Source organism: Psilocybe cubensis, chromosome 9 (assembly GCF_017499595.1).
Source record: "Psilocybe cubensis strain MGC-MH-2018 chromosome 9, whole genome shotgun sequence".
Taxonomy (NCBI): Eukaryota; Fungi; Basidiomycota; class Agaricomycetes; order Agaricales; family Agrocybaceae; genus Psilocybe; species Psilocybe cubensis.
The window spans coordinates 1,444,560-1,464,512 of NC_063007.1; the positions used below are offsets into that span (position 1 = coordinate 1,444,560).

Consider the following 19,953-nt stretch of genomic DNA (forward strand, 5'->3'; position numbering starts at 1 on the left):
ATCATCAGTCACTTAATCAGAGGTCTTACACCAGTTCCACCGTCCTTGAGGCTCCCTGGGTAGGATTCCATGGCTTTGTGATATTCAGCTAGAGGAGAAGAGTTGAGAGGGTGTTCAAGTTTGCGAATGGGATGTGACGTACAGACCTTGTGCATTTTGGCCAGCCTTCTCTCTGTCCCCCTTGTTTATACTCAGCTCCCCATCGAGCTTTAGTTTCTTTGTTGGAGACTCGTCAGTTTCAGGCGTGGTTGTGTCTGATGCGGCGGATTGGATGGTTGTAGGAGGTGGTCGCTTTCCTCTGGTTTTCTGGGTACGATATGGGTGAGTCCACTTGATCAAAACAATTGAAGGACGATATAGAACTGACGAAGCGATCTGCAAAATGTTTCTTCCTATATCACCGTCAATATGAATGACAGAGAGTAAAAAAGGAGGACTACACCGCTCGACGTCTGTTACACCGACCTTTCGAGGGCTTCTTTTTCTTTCTTTTTATCCTCTTCTTCCTGTAGATCCCAAAGTGAGTAAGTTATATATAAATGCTAATATTTTCACAAACCTTCATAGACCGTCGTATCCTGTCCAGAAACGAACCATCATTGGAGAACACATTAGGGGGTTTCGCCCCTTTGGGTTTTGGCTTTGGAATATAGTCCGTTGACGCCACTCCACCACCGGAACTCGCACTGGGGGCCGGTGAGCCTGTACGTTCCGTCAGAGCTTGCAGATCTAGACATGTAAGCGTAATTGCGTTTTTCCCTACTGTCGCAAATGTTAAAACAGTGGTCGAAGGCAGGAAAGACCTGGAAAATTCTGGCAGGGTCATGGGATAAACATGTCAAAACAATTACCTGTGACTCAGTGTAGAACTTGACGATGGCTCGAAGCTTAGATTTTGAGACTTTCAAAATGACAAAGGGGTATGCAAAGGAGAGGTAAATCTCACACATGAAAGTTTAAAGCAATTGATTAAGACAAAGGTAACAAAAATGATGAAAACAATTGCAAAATTTAAAGACGACAAAAGAAAAATGCGTGTGCTGAAAGATTGAGTAGGTCTTTAGGCGGGTATACTGACTACTTGGTCTGTGATCGCATGTTAGGATACATTGACTCTGATTCATGAGATACCTAAGGTGCAGGGCCGGAAGGACGATATGGCGTATCATCGGAATGCTTCCGTTTCTTCCTTGGTTGGCGCGAGGGAGATCCATCCAAACCAGAATTATACGTGGAGGCAACAGGATTATCGAGCTCAATATGGGGTGCTGGAGATCTGGGATGCTTTTCACCCTTTCCGGCCTTCGGCGGATTGAGGTAGTCGTGCCACCCGGGAGTATTGTTTGGCCAATCCTTGTTGAGATACTCCTTGAAAGTAGATTCCAAAAGTTGATAAAGCTGTACTCCGAGCTCGTTGGTTTCGCGGTCAAAAGCTTCTCGAGCCTGTCCATAAGTATATTGTTGGTTTCCCATAAGTTGTTTGATGCGTTTGCGAGGCTCCGAAACATGGTCACCATATCTAGAAATAATGTTTGCAAAAAGGGTATCTATGAGATCCGTTAGCGGTTCATTGTCGGTAACAACGAAGACTTTGAAGCTAAAACGATTGCCGGTGACGAAGGATTGTTTGCCTGCCCCGCCTGTGTTTAATTCGCCTGGGACATCTCGGTCAACTTGATCAAATATCCTCTCCATTACTGATTGTAACCTTATAGGCACAATGCTGGTCTTCATGTACCGCATTACGGAGTAAAGAAGGGCCCAAATAAAAGACTCGGCGTCGTCGATGCAGTGGTGAACCTTTGACGGGTCCTCGAGAAGTCCTATTGACATGAACTGCCACGTTCCCTGGTAATGGTACATTTTTAGCCGCAGGTCATCACCGGAGCAAATCAAATCACTCACCGACCGAGATTGCTGCCTCTTGTCCTTGAGAGGAGTATGTGTTTCAATGTTGTAGCGCGCTGCCAGGTCCCAGTCATTCAGCACTCCGCCGTTACCGTCTCTCCTCCTCAGGATATTTCCTAGGCTCACGTCTCGGTGTAGAATCCCACAGAGCTGGTATGCATCCTGGTGGGCTATTGCGAGATAGATGAGCATCAATCATGAACATAATTGCATGCTTACCGATTACAGCGTCATAGACAGCCTCAACCAGCTGCTTTGGGTTCTCGAATTCCCAGAGAGGAAGACCGACAATATCTTCGACAAACCGAATGTGCACTCTCGTTATAATATCCTTCGCAACTCCACCTGCATTCCATAGCGCTTTGGTATAATCCTGGGTGATTGTCCTATGGCCAGGTATGTCGTCGCCGTAGAGGTATTGTGGTACGTTTCGGACACCATGTTTGTTCAAAGTCTGAAGTATGTCTGTTTCCTTTTCCATACCTTCCCCACACAATCTCCAGGAATCCTTCAGAAAAACAATGTCTTCCCCCTCGGGACGGCTAGGATCCCACGCCGGGTATCCTCGTGTTGCTCGTCCAATAACGGTATTGGGTTCTGAAAGGGACCCCCACACATACACAGTGTGTAATTTTTTGACTGGATCAGCAACAGTTGACGTTGGCATTGTGGGCGCAGGGACCTTTGCTGGCACAGATTGTTCCGGAACATCCATTGCATAGACACGCTTGCTGCCACTCGCAGGTTGCCAGGCGCTCAGCTTTTTTCGTGCCATCATAGCTTTCACGTCATCGATTGGTAAGACACGAACAGTCGTATCAAACCCACGGGCTTCGTCAGTTGTTTGGGAATAGTACCACAGGAAGTCTAGGAGCAAATCACCATGCTTTTTGAAGTTAATCCTTTCTGATACTAGACCTCCTGAGCGATCAAAGCGAATGATGCGGGCATAGCAGCCCCCAATGTAGACAACATAGCAGTGGGTACGATGTTGTCGGTGCATCATGATTCGGGCATAGTTAGTGATCTGCCCCCGGCATTGAGAGCGCCCATTAGGAGTAGCCTCAAAAGGACGCTCAGAAGCTTGCCCTACAACACCTGAGACCTTAATAGCTCTAGAATCGAATGGGTCGACAGTATTTTGTTGTGGCTTGAACTCGAAGACAAGCTCCATCTCACGGTAGATGGTTACATTGTCCAAGTTAACTGTATCCTTGTATGCCGCCAGATCGGGTTTGCTCTTCATATCCTTAACGACCGCTCGATCTGCATAATTTGATGTGTTGACCAATTTGAACCCAGGCATAGCGTTTATCTTGGCGACCTTCTCAATCTGAGCGGTAGTCAAGGAGTTAATAACATGAAAGAAATAAGCTATAAGAATGACGTACAAATGGGTCATACATGGTATTTTCTTTTTCGTCGACCACAAAGCCTGAGAAGTAATCCATAGAAAAGGTAGGTTTGATTTTAAGGCTTTCTTTGGTGACGGGCAGAAGCTCCAATAGTTCATTGAATGGCATAGGCCCCACAAAGTGGTCTCGGATGTTCTCGACCATTTTTTTCTTCACCTGACTGGCACTGGGTACAATTTCAGAGGCGAAACGTCCTGAGCCCGAGTATGTATTTTTTATAGGGGTTGACTTAAAGGCAGCTACTGTGGAATTTTGGGCAGCCGAAGATTCAGACTGTAATGGAGTTGGAGTTGGGGCGACTGCCGAACCACTACTTTCAGTGGTCCAAGCAGACTTGGAGTCTGGGGCAACGAGATCTGAAAGAGGCAGCGGGGAATCATTGTTAGGGGAGGGGCTCAACGACGGCGACGACATGGGTTAAGAATGACTCACTGACCTACGGAGCGCAGGTATTTAAATATGATACGAACGAGGTACTTCAGATCCTCGCGTTCTGTGCACGTTTGACTGAATAACAATGATTATTTCCATATAATCGGACCGAAGAATATTTAGAAGACTTACAAAAGTAGAAAGATCGAAGATAAACGATAAAAGGCTGAAGTAGACAATGATAAGCCAATCCGAGCTGAAAAAGTGGTGTGAACAATTTGAGCCTCCAAGGTTCCGTTGCCAATAGTTCGCTGACAAGTCACAACCTCGAGGTAATAATCTGTGTTAGAATCAATGAAACTCTGTATGCAGTGGAGGCTATATTTCCATACCTAAAACTTCGGAGGTCGACCACTTAGCATAGATTGGCGATGATGTGATCACCAATGCCACCCTCAAAATTCCATGTTGGCGATTGAACACTGTCATCATGTGACTTTATTAGGGCAGGCTTTTTGGCGTATCCTCTTGGTATCCTTTGAGTTGCATTTGTCTTTTGGACCGCTCTATCTCAGGGTGCAACATTCGTATTGTTTTCAAGTATATGTTTTTATTATAACTTCTATGATAGCTGCTTGTGATTCTTCTATCCCTGAGTGAAACATACCGGGCACAGTAGAAGCTTCTTCTCAGTAATCACTGCACATCGGCGTCCGAAGTAAAGCTTACCAGATCTTTGCCTGCTTTTGATTATCGCAGGACATCACTGGATATTTTCCAAATATGTTACTTTCACCGTGAATCGTGCTTCCCTAAAAAATGTATCAGACCAAATCAAGGCCATATCTTCTCGCATGATCATGTACCCTCGAACGTTGTCATTTCGGGACCAGTCATCCTGTAAAGGCGGATATGCTCCAAAGCGCTCCACAGCTCTTGATAGCACCACAGCGCCACAGCAACGGTCCCCATCAGTACAGCTTTCTCACATAATTATGTGGCAGCATGCAGCCGATCACGGGTTGCTGTGTAGCACTATACAGCACCCTGTAGCATGAGGACACGTTCGATGGGTACTTTTCGATCCAGGGTCTGATGCAGGGTCCTTCCCCATTAGGAATATACCTTCGGTTACCTTGTCCCGTTGTGATTATGTAGCATTTAGGGCAGGGTTTGATACCTCCCGGCCGGTCCGTGTGATAGTGGTATAGGTCTGGCGCTCTCAACCAGTGTGTTACTTGTGTTTTAAACAGGTGTTTATACCACGTCACGTGACTGTCGGAGTTTTTACATATGACCGGTAAAACGACTCCTAATTCTCATTTTTTAGGCTGTTTATGGCTTTACCAACAATTTCTCCAATATATAAACAATAAATACAATACATATGTCACTTTTTCAAAGGCGCACAGTACCTTGGGCAGTTTGTGCGCCGTTTTCAGTCACATCAGGGTACGAGGTAGGGGTGTCACATGAATGTGACCCGCGAGTCACAAAGGTCGAATTTCGACAATGTTTGCAGTCTGCACGCCGGGGCATGAGCTGCTAAGGTATGAAAGGTGCGCGGTTCAATAGTGTATGGTACTTGGTATGATTTCGTGTAAAAAAATGATGTCACAGCCAAATGAGTATAAAGTAATATCTACCTGTATGATTAAACAAAGTTATCTATGTTCCATTCACCCGGTTTGCCTTGAGCAAAGTTTGAATCATCATCGTGAGTTGTCCTTTCAAAAAATAATTTGGAGCCCGGTCCATTTGTGTCAACATTGGTGATGAGCAAAACCAGGTTTTTATCATCAAGTTGCACAAAGGAAGAAATGTCAAACCGGTCAGATGTGCGAGTGAGTTGGATGGCACCTTCAGAAGTAGAGTTGGAGATGTGCAAAGCAGAATCCATGCGGTTGACTTTGTCCAAATACTATGTACACCCATGCATACAACTTCGTACACTACTCATTACCTCCTTCCTCCTCTAGTTATATTGTATACACCCTTCACCATCGCATCCGGGTCTCACACGCTCAGAATAATACTATGACACAATCATGGCTTCACTGACCAGGAACATCCTTCTCGTGGCTTGTGTTTCCGTACGACCGACTGCGCCTGAGTTGTCATGATTGGAACCTACATTTGGAGTGGGATATTTTTTCTCTCTTGTGCCTCTGAGGTGGCGTTTGGTATTTTTGGGGATCGGAAGGATACATAATCGCGAATCGTGAGTTGTTTTTGCTAGGTTTGCTAGTGACAATTTTCACGCAGAGCCATCCATCGGAGATGCCGATGCAAAAATATAGCAGTCTGTATATATAAATAGACCATCCATGATAAGTTTGCAACTTGTTTTGATTCTTGACGCGCTCGCCGCTCGTTTTCCAGTCACACACATTTCGGTCACGATGAAAGAAGGGATGTTAACGGGTCGGAGCTCAGATTGTCGCATAGTCATCTAATGCGGCAACCGGACTCCAGTTATGTAGTATTTGCGAGGCCATTATTGCAGGACTTAATAGCCAGTTGCTTTGCATCTTAAAGATATCGTTGTCAGTGCACCAACATGATGTATAATGTACTCCACGTCAAGCTGGTCTTCGCCTTCAACTATCAAATTGTCACACTCTCGAACATCAGTTAGAATTCATGCTCCTTGTCTGATTCTACAGGCACAATATTCTGGTATCATGCAGAATCCCATGCAGGAGGTCGCCACAGAAAAGTCCCTAAATCAGCAACATCCTGATGGAGTCTTCGAAGAGTCTTCAACCAAAAGGGCATATGGTGGGTGATATTTGTGGGAAACAAAATAGCATCAGTGTCGATTGCTCCGTGGGGCAGAGCCATCTAAATGTATATCAGAAGGTCCTGCTCATACTGCGGAGTGCGTCCCGTCACGAGGGTGATTGACAATATTCAATGAGCAGGAAAGCTTGTTCTATCTACTTGCCAAGTAGAATTTCGGCTTCAAAGTTTGCAGTTTTTACCGGCGTTCTCGGCGGACTTCACGATGCTTGATTCGATTCCTAGTAAAGTCATTTCGATAATGTATTGTGATTGTCCAGATTGAGAAAATTATAGCTTAAAGATTAGATTAGCAGGCAGATTCAGCCCCGTGGCCATTGGCCATACAACTTTTTAAAGGAGGTGGAAGTTGACTATTGGTACCACAATAATCAAGATCGCAGACGAGTTCAAATGGAAGCCACATTTTCAGCAGGTATTTGATCTTGATCATCGAAGCCAGCAATCTCTGAAAGGTTCAATGAGCGATGTCGAGTAAGCTGCGGTTGCTCAGTTTCTGGTCCAAAGTATGCGTGTAAGCATGGCGAAGATTTCAGCTGCGCAATATCTGCATGGATGATCGAATGACAGAAGAGATCAAGGTCGAGATCATTCTGGTATGGTATGTGTCAACAGTGAACCAGCGTAATAATCTGAATGGAAGGAGGGACATACGTCGTCATAGCCTTTATGTACGTAGAACGTTAGAAAGTTCATCAGCGCTACTAGAAACGTCAAAGCAGGCCTCACCAAACGGTTGTTCGATCTCTTCACCAGCCGCGAGGAATCCTAAATAAATAAACGCAGCGATCGCAACGCCGGGTATAGCGTAGTATCCGAAGATAGCGACCAACTGGAACGGTAAAAAGAAAAGGTACAGCCAAACAGTGCTAAATTCATAAGGTGGATTCATACTCTGACGGAAAGGTGTAAGATAACCTTACTGTCTGTTATGTTACAAAAAGAACAGTCAGAGTGTGAAAAGGAAAATAATAAAAATGAATGGACTAACCTGATATGTACTGCGTAAACGCTATTCACGATTGTAGGTTAGTATCAATCATGTGGGACAGAAAGTCACTTAATCACAATGGCAGTGGTGTTGTCAGGATACGCTCCAGAGCTAATAAACGAAGGAATCTAAACGTCATCAGACGTCAGCTATGGAATAAAACTGCCTACCGGATAATGAATCTTCAAACGCAGCAATGGCACCTAGCATAGGCCCCAAAGTCGGCCCTAAAGGAGGTTATGAAATTAAATCACAAAAAGGTGGACAAAACGACCCAAACATACCCTGTACAACCCCTCTATCATCGAGTACACTAATCCATTCGCTAAGACATCTCAGAATTTCGAGAGGAAGGTTCTCACCGCCCCCGGCGATTTTGGGGCGACTTTTAGTGTATAATCTGGGATGAACAGGACTTTGCCAATTACGGCCAGGGGGAAAACATTGGTTATCATTGGCCAAAGCCTGGTGTTGGAATTTAGTATGTCAACGGGCTTGTCTTGTATAAGATAAAATACGTGCCGTGTTCTCTCCGCAAGATCCTTCCTGATGTTCAGAGCTTCGCATGAACCAGTGCTTCATGACACGGATCATGTTTGAAAACGGTATGAGATCCTTGTGCACTTTGTCCATGACGTTGTCGTTCTTCGGAGGCTGGGAAGAAGGCATCAGTAGTCTGTGCTCGTTATGAGCGGAGATGCTCGAGCTTTCAGAGAGATCAACATGTCGGCGCCGTGATGCTGGTCCAAGGTTATTGGGGTCAAATGTACCGTATGCGTTGATGGGCGGGATAATGGGATCAGCGTCGATGTCGATGTATGCATGCCGAGATGATGAAGACGACGATGGTGTTGACGACACGACAGGACGCGTCACGGGAGTGTCAAAATTCACGATTTGGGATGTGATCCGTTGGGCCTTGCGCGGAGACGGAAGGGCAGAAGTGGTGGCGCCGTAATTATTATCATCATCGGCAGTATGGTGGTGCTAAGAACATATGAAATGAGACAATGGTAGAGGACACATTTTAGTAAAGGCTGACGTTGTGCATTGGGCGGACCAAGTGATAAAGATCCTCATAGTAAATTCCGACCTCGCCTTCACGTGGATTTTTGTATTAGGATATGCAAATGTGTATTATTGTGCAAAGAGAACGCACTTCGTATATGGTGTTTCAGGGCCACAGCGAATCTTAACATGATTGAATAAATGTAAGGTAATGTGTTAATTTGAATAAACTTACCCTTCGACAAGATCTAATGCCATTCTTTTCTCCGCCATGACTTTATTTAACTCCTTCTGGGGGCGGTCTAGTTGTCCTGACTGAGTTTCTTGCTGCGTCTTAGGCGAGAGTCGGAGAGGGACATGGAACCATATGAGACGACCGAGAGTTCTTGAAGTCCTTATGACGTCCGACCAACAGGTCCTCCCTGTCCAATATCTGTCGTATCTGGAATTACACACACATTATTTATGATACCACTGTTAATAGGTCAGAACAAATACTTACCCACTGCTGGCTCGGTATGAGATGACGAAACCAATGACCACACCTGACGAATCATACCAAGTTTTAAAACAGGCTTTAAAACGATAACAGTTACTTCATACCGAGAACTGTCAGCATGACATTCGGAACTTCGAGACAAATAATTTTTCGCATATCCAATGTGACAATGACTGAAGTAACATGTTGAATAAGAATAAGGCAGGAGACAAATTCAAATATCGCACCTGCCGCAAAAGCTGTATGCAAGAGTACAGCTGGCCAGATTCTCCAGACCTATAAAATTTGACGCATATATAAACATGAGCAACGAGTGGCTTAGGCGATGGCATACGCACCACCGATCCTCTCCCTAATGTCCATGCTATAAGAGAATATACAGGTACGCGCGGTACGGCTTCATGGGTATGTCCAGGTTGGGAAGCAGGTAACAGTGAGTGCTTTCCTGTTGCAGAGCGTTTACTTTTCTGGGTTGTCATTGCCGTGGTGAATTGTGGAGGGTGATGAAAAAAGAATGAGAAAGCCAAGTGGCAGAAGGAAGATAAACAAAGGGATTCAAAGCACACTAAACGATCAGCACGAGCAGAGACGCGCTCTGCACGCTATGGTGGACTGTTGAAGTAAAGTGATGACAACGCCCTTGTCGACATGCGATGGCGACAAACCCGTGGCAAAAGCCACCGAGGGACCAAGAAACCCCTGAGCGAGTCCCATTTGTCCCAGTACGTATCAGTCAAGGGGTTTCAACATGTAATTGAGCCTCTTCCCCTCTTCCCCGAACGCGACGACAAAACTGCGATGCGGCAATGGATGGATGTGTAAACAATTAGCTCGTTTCGCAGTTCCAAGAACGCTAGCACGTCATCAAAACTGTACTAGTGTGTGCGGCGGTAGCCCCTTTTGAGGGGCTATTTCGCTCATGAAGAAAGCCTCGTGGTGACCCTGGATGCTTCATATAATGGGAAATGCTGGAAGAAAACCTGGTCCAAACTCCTCATCCCTAAACTGAAATCCACATTAATTCACCAAATCCAACGACAATGGTGTCGACAAACCAACCGTTCCAAGGGGTGAAATATGATGTATCCAAAGGATCCCACGGACGTGCTATCGTTGTGGAAGACCTCACAGGATGGGGTGTGAAGTATGTTCGAATCCAATGGGTGGACTTGACGAACAACATCCGCTTTCGCGTTCTCCCTCTTGCGTACTTCCACAAGATACTCCAAACTCCGCGGCCTGGCACCTCGCTCACCAAGGCGGTCCTGGGCATTGTGTTCATCACTGTCGTGGATGGGTTCAGGTGATTGTTTATTTGTCTCAGCGTTCATTAAGAGTAAATATGTAGGTGTCTGATATTTATAGCCCAACGGGAGAGTACGTCTATGCGGTGGATTTGTCGACGTTGAGGTTGTGCCCATATGCGCCAGGCCACGCAAGTGTGATGGGTTGGTTCGAGGAGAAGGAGCCGGTTGCCGGCGTTGAAGGTCATCGATCTGTCGAGGTTGACCTTTGCCCACGGACCATCCTCCGTCGCGTCGTTGAGTCAGTTTTACTGTACGTCTCCACAACCAACCCCAAATTAACCTCTTACCTCCCAGAAAAGCAGAACAACGATGCAATACTCAATTCCTCATCGGATTCGAAACCGAATTTATTCTTCTGAAAAAGACATCGCCAATAGAGGCGGGCAACTCACATGGATGGTGCGTTGCCTCAGCGCTCCCGACAGGATCAGCAGAAGCACAGATACTTGAGGAGATCGTGGACGCGCTACAGGCTCGAGGGTCCGATGTAGAAGTGCAGATGTACCACGCAGAGGCCGCGCCAGGTCAGTATGAGGTTGTAACGGGACCCCTTCCTCCTCTGCAGGCAGTCGACGCACTCATACACACCCGCGAAACCATTTTCAATATCGCAAGCAAGCATGGCATGAGAGCTACCCTCGCACCACGCGTTTTCATGGACAACTGTGGGTTTCGTTCAGGTTGGATATTCTTCGCGGTACACTGATATTTGTTGTATGCAGGCGGAAGCGCGGCGCATGTACATATCTCAGTGCACCCTTCCAGTGGAGCGTCACCAGCCCATCTCCCACTGTCTACCAACTCCGTGCTTACCCCTCTCGAATCGTCATTTCTGTCCGGCGTTCTCGCGCATCTCTCATCTATCGCACTCCTTGCCTTGCCTACAGAACCATCTTACAAGCGTATGGCCGACGGTGTCTGGTCCGGAGGGACATACGTTTGCTGGGGCAGAGACAACCGAGAGGCTCCTCTCCGACTGTGCAACGCGTCTTCCCCCACCTCACGTAACTTTGAACTCAAGACGCTGGACGGAACAGCCAACCCATATCTGGCCATAGCTGCTGTTCTGGGTGCTGGCCTTGATGGAATTGAGCATGGGAGGGAGTTGAAGATCAAGGAGTGCAGTGGAGAGAAAAGCGCGGCTCTGTTGGGGTCAGCAGGGAGGGCGGAGCTAGGGATCACTGAGCGGTTACCACTAAGCTGGAAAGAGGCACGGGTCAACTTTGAAAAAAGCGAACTCGTCGATGAGTTTTTCGGTGCTGAATTCAAGACAAAGTTCTTGGCAGCGAACAAGGCATGTTTCCTTGCCATACCACTTGTTTGGGGGCGCTAACAGCCATTATTTGCAGACTTTGCAAGAACAAATGTCTTTCGGGTTAATGGACGATGAGGAACTAAAACTCTTCGTTGAAACATTTTAAATCCATTGGTGGTATAGGTATCATTATGAAATGGTAAAAAACTGTGTTTAGAATTTAAAAAGCAGATTAATTTCCCAATAAAAGATTAGTAAAGGAAACCGTCCCCACAAAATTCAAGATGCCAGAGTTATGGCATCTTAAAACCTATAGACAATCAACAGAAACTGCTCGTACATGCCCCTGCCCGACACTATTCACGCGCGCAAGCGACCGTTGTGGGCGAGGAGGTGGCATACTTCCCAACTTGAACTTCGCCAACTCAGATTTTGGCGGCAAAGTAGGCATCGGGGGCATTTCCGTTCTGTTCCAACCCTTGAACTCAGTGGAGCCGAAGTGAGGTACGGCTGGAGAGCTGTTGTACCGCCTGTGTCCCCTTCCTTTCATTACAGGGATGGCGATGGCAGGAGGAGGGGAAATTGACCTCGGGGCTTGGATCGGCGTAGCATCGGATAGTGAACCCTCTACATTGCACGGCGGCCGAATGGAACGAGGAGGGCGGGGTCTCACAGGCATATTTTCACTGTGCGAAGATTCTTTACGCTCTTGTGTCACTTCTCCGAGGTGCGGGTGCGCAACTGCTATTGTAGTCTGTCGCCGCGACGAAGTTTTTGCAATCTGGCTATCCTTCTTGTTGATTGGCTGCATGGACAGATGGCTCATGGCTTTCCCAAATGCTTTGGCGTGCTTTGAGATCCTCTTTGCAGCGCTGGCCCTCTTCTTCGATGATACGATAACAGGTAAAGCCTCGCCATCCGAGTCGAGCGCCAACAGGTTGACAGGGATTTGCTCCTCTGATGATACAGTCGGACTGCCTCCCCGGAAAAAGGGGCTCAAGATGCTCGAGCTAGTGCTCAGTCGAAGGTGGGCCCTCAGGTTGGCCCGGGGTTCTGGAGCATGTGAAATTTCGACTGAAAGAGTCTGTTGAACACCGGGTGATGGGTTTGAAGAGATTTCCACTCCAGACTCTGTGCAATGTTGACTATCCGTTTCTGAAGTGGCATCGTCCGACAATGTTTCCCATTGAAGGCTCGGGCTGAATGCAACGCCATGCCTCCTTGTGTCGCCCACGTTAAGAAAAAGGCCAGCAGGTGCACGCGTAAGAGGACGAGTAGGTGCAGCAACTGAAATAGGAGAAGCAGCGGAAACTGGGGCGAATGGAGAGGGGCCACCTTGCCATGATTCCTGGCTGTATACGCTGCACGTCGATAGAACAGATAGAGCAGCACTGATGATCCGTGCCGATGCAGACGCAGTGACGACGAACAACGCAGGCGAGGGAGCTGCCGACTCCGAGGTTACCGCCGAATCCGATTCCTCCGTCGGTGTCAACTATAATGGAAATCGCCAGATGAAAAGACACGTCAGAAACTCTGTACAGTGCAGGGGACTATTGTCCTCTACCGCCCCACAAAATACAGTCACTTACCTCGCCGTAATTTGTCTTCGTGGCAAGGTCTGCCTTGACTCTGAATAAGAGCGACCTCTGCGCGACCAGCGGGGCAAGAGATATGCTCAGGCGTTGTGCTTTTGGGCGGTATATCCCCCGGCGGTATTGATGTTCCATGACTTTCTTATACAATAAGCAAAGTAGGTTACGGGAGTGTTTCGAGTAAGAATGGCAAGTTCAAGGCGCACAGCGTCCTTTGCCTAGATCTCCAGCGGTCAACGCTGTTTTCTTTGGAAGAGATGGTGGTGGTTGGGGTTTGAGAACCTAGAGAAACCCATTCGGCGAGCTCTGGTATTTGTTGCATATCAATATTTGATGAGAGTTGGTATGTAAGTTCGGAGGTTACTTTGATCACAGTTTCAAGTTTGATGCGTGGACGTTGATGACGCGTGATTGTCTACGAAGTACAATTTTCCCACGACTTGAAGACTGCCACAACATTCGAGTGTATTCAAGAGCAATTACAGCTACTATCGTCAATGGATGATACCCTCACAAGATACCCTGTGCCACATACAGTCAAAATTTATCAATATATTTGACCCGAATGTGTGTACACGTATATATGCAAAGTTTGTGGCTAATACAATTTTAAGGCTACCACCTCAGCCTAGCAAAGAATCGGCTCTAATACCCCCCATTTCATCATACTCAACAGGATTTCAAAATTGACTATATGTGTTTCCTCTGTCCTTTATTGTCATTATCTATTGTGGCTCTAGTATTGCTCTGGCGATGTCAAAACATCAAGGCGAACAACTTGACTACGAGCAGAACACTTGACTGCACTTTCTAGAAACCATTTGTACCGTAAAATATGAAAAAAGCTTCGGAATTCGCCAGATACTCTCGACTTGCGTGAAGGTAACGCTCCGGAGCAGTTGCTTGTCTACGAGTCAATCGACCAGACGGACATTCGACGCCGTTGATTGTCATCGGACTTTGATACTATAAGGTTTCAACCTTCCCCGACAACATCTGACTCAAACTCCCATCACATTTTGAAAAAAGGATTGAACGGTGAGCCATATACATCTATGATATCAAGGTCTCAACTCGACTTTGCTTTTTCTGAAGGTACCAGAGATACTTAGATATTTTTTCAACCAATATCATGGAATCTGACCTCGCACGCCTTCTACAATGCAACGAGATGCCATCCCAGCGAATGATGGCCGAGATAAAACATTTCCTACAAGAACCTTTGGCAAAATTCAGGGCCAACCAGCTGGAGATTGAACGTCTGGAATACGCCATACGAACTCTCAATAACGAACAAGCAAAAATTAAAGAAATTGTCAAGCCGTACAATACCGTCCTTGCGCCAATTCGACGTCTACCCACAGATATACTCCGTGAAATATTTTCTCACTGTCTATCTTCCCATCGCCTCCCCATCATCAGCGCAACAGAAGCGCCTCTGCTACTCACCCACATCTGTAGCAGCTGGAGAACCATCGCTTTGTCTTCCCCGTTGCTGTGGTCCAAGATTATCATATCTCTTCCTTCTCAGACGTATTATGACAACAATGACAGTGACGAGGAGAAGGAGGACAAGTACATACTGAGCGAAGAAGAAATGGCTCAAAGACAAAATTACGAACGTGTTGCTGAATTACGCGCTGAAGTCACCAAGATTTGGTTAGATCGCTCCGGACCCAATTGCCCTATTTCTATTTCCATCGTGTGCCCTTATACGAGATACCCTTGCTGGAACAATTCCATTGCAAATATCATCGATATCATCATACAGCACTCACGGCGTTTTCACTCGATCGAAATGGCGGTCCAACAAAACTTGTATAGCCATATTCAAGAACTTCTCTCAGATGCAGATTTATCAATGTTAAAAGCCTTTAAACTCAAGATACAAGAACCTATCAGTTATAGAACGCCTGCTAGACTACCCATTGATACTCCAGTTTCTCTTCCCTTGAAGAACCTCATGCTTGACACCTTTTCTCTTTCGTGGAAAACATGCACTAAAGATTTCACCGTCATTCCTATTTCGTGGAATCACCTTCGTCGTCTTTTCTTGCACTCCCCCATTCAACAAAAGGATATCATCCCTCTGCTTTCTGAATGCTCGAATCTCAGCGAATGTAGAATCTGGGTTTCAAATTACTTTCAGGAACCCGAAACTACCCCAAAAACATTGACTCGAAAGGTGTTTTTACCTCGCCTACACTCTTTATTCATTCACGATACGACACGTAGCCCTGTTACAGCAGCAGCATATGCAGCAATTGATGCTCCAGCTCTGAGAACCGTGGGATATACTCGATCCTATCATGGATCGGTTGATCGGTATGGAACCGTTACAGAGGACCTGAGCGCACAACTGTCTTCGTTCTGCCATATTGTTGAGGGAGCTTCTGTTGACAAATTTATGCTAGCAATGGCTTACCAGCTCTCCGAGACCATAGTTGGTGTACTCAAGAGGACTACTTGGCCCAAGCATGTTATCATTGGTCAGAAACCGCTTCCATTTCGTCTGGCAGAATCTACGGGGAGCCCAAGATACTTGGATACTACGGGGCCTCAAACTCTTCCAGAACTGAATCAATTTGACCTCAGTAGCTTGACTATCACAAACGAATCCCACTCGACAGGCCATTTGCTCCCGCGTCTGGAGTATTTGGAGGTGTACGGCATCTCGTGTTCTAGCGACGACGCGGCGGCCACGATGATCAAAAGTCGACTGTCTGCATATAAAGCAGGTTATGTCTCGTGCCTGAGAACAGTCATACTTCACTTTAACAGGCCCATGGAAAGAGATATAGAGGGGGAGATTCGTCAATACGCATATGACGCAGGTGTCTCTCCGGTCAAACTCAAGCTGATGTATAAACCGGTTAAAAGTCGCCTACCACATATGATGACCTATTCTTCTTCGTATGGACTATCAAATCGAAAAGGCTTTACTTGGTCCGGTGCTATGGAGTACGATGAGTTTGGCGATTCCGTTGACTCTGGAGAACAGGACGACGACGAATACTGATGCCAGCTGAAGTCTTTTAAGACTGTATTCACAACTGTGCTTTGGATTGGTTTTGATAAAATCTAGTCCCCACCACATATTGCCGATACTTCGTATCTAATGTCAATAATATTAAAGACACTTTGGAATCTCTGTTGCTCTCCTCTACGGCCGTTTCTACGAAGGGGGGTACTAGCAGGAAATCTTTAGCTCTTTGCCCGGCTCTCGTACAGTGGTTGAAATTCAGTACAGATTCACATGATAATAGAATCAGGTACCATACGCCATCCTGGTCACTTGCCAGTGGTCGGGAGCACCGCAGAAACGTTCTACGTCATTAATGTTCAATCGAAAGGCTAGAGAGAGAGTATAAGAACCAATCAGGATGCTTGTGATGCTTGTACGGCAAGCCGGCCCTTCGTAGCCCGACGATGGCAATCTGCGAAACCTCGGAGGCAGTATAGAGATGGCATTAGAATAGCGTAGAACTCTTCTCCTGACTTTGACGTTTTGCTTCGAATCATAAAAAGCACCATTCGTTAACATTTCCTTTGACTTTTCTTCCACACTCTCTGCAACCGTGTAGCAGCTCTCGTCACATGCAAAATCCTCATGATTCGAGGCGTACATAGCTATAGGTGCCAGCAAGCATCATACCACTACGCAGTCTAGCGCTCCATGTGCGCGCACCTGGAGCGACTTCCGATAATAGGCCTAATTCCACCAATTTATGCGCTTTAAAAGGGCAAGATGCTCGCTATGCTACTCATTACCAAAACATGAAAAGTTTATTTGCTCTAGTTCTCCTTGCTACCTCCTCTTTTGTCGCTGCAGGGCCTTGCGACATCTACGCCTCAGGTGGCACTCCATGTGTCGCTGCTCACAGTACGACTCGCGCGCTTTTCAACAACTTCAGTGGCGCGCTTTACCAAGTAAGGCGCGGCTCTGACAATGCAACGACAAACATTTCACCATTATCCGCTGGAGGCGTCGCTAATGCTGCCACACAAGATGCCTTCTGCGCTTCAACAACTTGCCTCATCACCACCATATTCGACCAAACTGGACGCGGCAATCACCTTAACCAGGCCCCACCTGGCGGGTTTAGCGGTCCCGAACCCAATGGATTCGACAACCTCGCCAGCGCTACTGGTGCTCCAGTGACATTAGGCGGCCACAAGGCATATGGTGTCTTCATTTCTCCTGGCACTGGATACCGCAACAACGCTGCTAAAGGCACAGCCGTAGGCGACCAGGCTCAGGGCATGTATGCTGTCTTCGACGGGACCCATTTCAATGGTGGCTGCTGTTTTGACTACGGCAACGCAGAGACAAGCAGTCGCGACACAGGCAATGGCCACATGGAGGCCATTTATTTCGGCAGTTCGACGACCTGGGGAACTGGATCTGGCAGTGGTCCTTGGATCATGGCCGATCTAGAGAACGGTTTATTCTCTGGCGTCAATGTCCACCTCAACACTGGAGACCAGACGATCAATGACCGCTTCGTCACTGCCGTCGTCAAAGGGGAGCCTGGTCACTGGGCCATTCGTGGGGGAAATGCTGTTTCAGGGTCGCTCGCAACGTTCTGGGACGGTTCGCGTCCCAGTGTTTCCGGATACAATCCCATGTCGAAAGAGGGAGCTATCATTCTCGGAATCGGTGGTGACAACAGTATCGGCGCACAAGGCACATTCTACGAGGGAGTGATGACATCAGGATACCCTTCGGATGATACTGAGAACTCAGTGCAAGCCAACATTGTAGCTGCAGGTTATGCCACGGCTTCGTTGACCAGCGGCCCCGCTCTCACCGTTGGTTCCTCCATCTCCTTCCGGGCAACCACAGCCTGTTGTACGACGCGCTTCATCGCGCACACCGGCAGTGCCGTTAACACCCAAGTCGTCGACTCCTCAAGCAGTACCGCACTCAAGCAGCAGGCGAGCTGGACGGTACGCACCGGCCTGGGAAACAGCGCGTGCTTCTCGTTCGAGTCAAGAGACACCCCTGGAAGCTTCATCAGGCATGCCAACTTCGCCCTCGTTGTGAACGCTAACGACGGCAGCAAGCTGTTCTCCGAAGACGCAACTTTCTGCCCACAAGCAGGGCTCAATGGCCAAGGCAACACAATCAAATCTTGGAGCTTCCCCACACGCGCCTTCCGTCACTTCAACAACAATCTCTTCGTCGCCAGTAATGGCGGTGTTCATGACTTCGACTCCCCTACCCTGTACAATGACGATGTCAGTTTCGTAATCAGCGCCGGTTTTGCTTGATCTTTAAAGGTTAGCTGGGTCGGGCACCCCCAAAAATGTACTTGATTGCATCCTTATATTTAGTTGTTGTAATATCAAGTATTATCTTGCATAAAATGTAACCAGTATTCCATTCAATACAAGCATTCCGTCAGCACTCCGAGTCGTTTTTGGACCAGGGGCAAGCAATTGACAGTCCGATTGATCTATCTTTCATCATTTATCTCACAGTTGTTGTACGATCTTTAACCTCTCCCCGCTGCTGCCTTGCTGGCAACTAACATTGTCTTCTAATGGCCCGCACCATAGAGATATTACCACTGGAGATCATAGAAGATATCATCGCTCTCTTGTCCGATTTCGATCGTTCTGTCTCGACAACACCTACATCCCTTCAGACATGCTCTCTGGTCTGCCACGCGTTCGTTCCTCTTTGTCAAAAGCACATCTTTCACTCTATTGTTTTGCATGATAGAGCCCCAAAATCCTCTTTTGTCAAGCTTATCAACAAAAATCCACGGATACTTGACTATGTTCACAATATTAAATACTTGGTAGAGCCTGAGGATTCTCATCTCGAAACCGGTTGTCCAACTTCCTTCGTCGACGTTCTTAAAAGCTTCACAAAGCTAACGACAGTGATGGTATCTTTTCAATACTTCCCAAGGCAGGATTGGAACAATCTGTCCGATATAATGCGGACCGTCGTCCTTTCTATTATACATAAACCATCTGTCACCTCAGTCGGCTTGACAAACATAGACAACTTCGACCACACCACTTTGCTTCTATGCCCCAACGTCCAGGAGCTCAGACTTCGAAACGTCATGTGTACACAGCCGGCCCCCTCTTCAACAAGCACGGCCGCATATACGCCAATCAAACCACGTCTGCTCGAAATAATGTCTTGCATAGAAATGTTAAATGTGCATTACGACGTCGGAACAGCGATATTTGACCTTACAGAATTAAAACATATCGAACTTCAAGGCCGTGGTCCACTTGTTCCTGCAAAAAATATTCTAAAAACGGCCAAAGCACTCGAATCTGCCCTTGTCGAAATTAATTGTAGGTATTTCTTTGATAGCTGAGAAATATATGCTTACATATATATAACATTTTCAAGTTGCAAACGTGGATGACTCTGATGACTTGATCTCTCTATTGATAGGATCTTCCAAGACTCTGAAACGCTTAACTCTGGAACCAAATCATATTGGTCTGACCACAAATTATTACGACCTCTTAACGAGGATGGGGGGGGGGGGGGGGGGGGGGGGGTACTAAAGAGATTATCTGGCCAAAATATTATCTCGACATTAAATATTGAACTCTACGCCATTTTGGGGCCAGAACCAACTATCGGCGAAGAGTGGAATATTTTCGACCAAGTTCTTTTGACTCCCGGATGGTCGTCTCTTAGGGAGTTTAACCTAACTATTGAAGATTCTCGAGGCGAAATAATCATGCGGGCATTGCGATCGCTTCCTCAAACTTATCTCCAAGGACTAGCAACTGGCAGCGAAACCGTCAATTTTAATTTCGAGG

At 46.8% G+C, this 19,953-nt stretch overlaps 7 protein-coding genes across 7 annotated transcripts; 3 read left to right on the plus strand and 4 right to left on the minus strand.

Annotated features, from left to right (window-relative positions):
- Positions 1-8: 8 nt before the first annotated feature.
- On the minus strand, positions 9-826 carry JR316_0009889 (uncharacterized protein; the record flags this gene model as incomplete). The annotated part of the gene is made up of 5 exons (XM_047895569.1): positions 9-88; positions 147-306; positions 368-392; positions 466-506; positions 560-826. 5 exons carry the CDS (start codon positions 824-826, stop codon positions 9-11), a joined length of 573 nt encoding a protein of 190 aa, XP_047745288.1.
- A 305-nt stretch (positions 827-1,131) lies between these two features.
- Positions 1,132-3,737, minus strand: JR316_0009890 (uncharacterized protein; the record flags this gene model as incomplete). Its single annotated transcript, XM_047895570.1, has 4 exons — positions 1,132-1,848; positions 1,906-2,078; positions 2,128-3,241; positions 3,300-3,737. 4 exons carry the CDS (start codon positions 3,735-3,737, stop codon positions 1,132-1,134), a joined length of 2,442 nt encoding a protein of 813 aa, XP_047745289.1.
- Positions 3,738-6,886: 3,149 nt separating this feature from the next.
- JR316_0009891 (UPF0187 protein) lies at positions 6,887-9,474 on the minus strand (the record flags this gene model as incomplete). Its single annotated transcript, XM_047895571.1, has 17 exons — positions 6,887-7,090; positions 7,152-7,162; positions 7,227-7,329; positions 7,392-7,419; positions 7,489-7,509; positions 7,566-7,599; positions 7,659-7,715; positions 7,773-7,953; positions 8,007-8,034; positions 8,093-8,475; positions 8,531-8,586; positions 8,648-8,679; positions 8,732-8,938; positions 8,999-9,041; positions 9,100-9,168; positions 9,223-9,271; positions 9,334-9,474. 17 exons carry the CDS (start codon positions 9,472-9,474, stop codon positions 6,887-6,889), a joined length of 1,647 nt encoding a protein of 548 aa, XP_047745290.1.
- A 561-nt stretch (positions 9,475-10,035) lies between these two features.
- On the plus strand, positions 10,036-11,723 carry JR316_0009892 (Protein fluG; the record flags this gene model as incomplete). The annotated part of the gene is made up of 5 exons (XM_047895572.1): positions 10,036-10,298; positions 10,361-10,540; positions 10,597-10,967; positions 11,025-11,596; positions 11,652-11,723. 5 exons carry the CDS (start codon positions 10,036-10,038, stop codon positions 11,721-11,723), a joined length of 1,458 nt encoding a protein of 485 aa, XP_047745291.1.
- A 144-nt stretch (positions 11,724-11,867) lies between these two features.
- Positions 11,868-13,287, minus strand: JR316_0009893 (uncharacterized protein; the record flags this gene model as incomplete). The annotated part of the gene is made up of 2 exons (XM_047895573.1): positions 11,868-13,052; positions 13,150-13,287. The coding sequence occupies 2 exons, from the start codon at positions 13,285-13,287 to the stop codon at positions 11,868-11,870; spliced, it is 1,323 nt and encodes a 440-aa protein (XP_047745292.1).
- Positions 13,288-14,284: 997 nt separating this feature from the next.
- JR316_0009894 (uncharacterized protein) lies at positions 14,285-16,171 on the plus strand (the record flags this gene model as incomplete). Its single annotated transcript, XM_047895574.1, has 1 exon — positions 14,285-16,171. One exon carries the CDS (start codon positions 14,285-14,287, stop codon positions 16,169-16,171), a length of 1,887 nt encoding a protein of 628 aa, XP_047745293.1.
- Positions 16,172-16,929: 758 nt separating this feature from the next.
- JR316_0009895 (Alpha-L-arabinofuranosidase) lies at positions 16,930-18,426 on the plus strand (the record flags this gene model as incomplete). The annotated part of the gene is made up of 1 exon (XM_047895575.1): positions 16,930-18,426. One exon carries the CDS (start codon positions 16,930-16,932, stop codon positions 18,424-18,426), a length of 1,497 nt encoding a protein of 498 aa, XP_047745294.1.
- Positions 18,427-19,953: the final 1,527 nt, after the last annotated feature.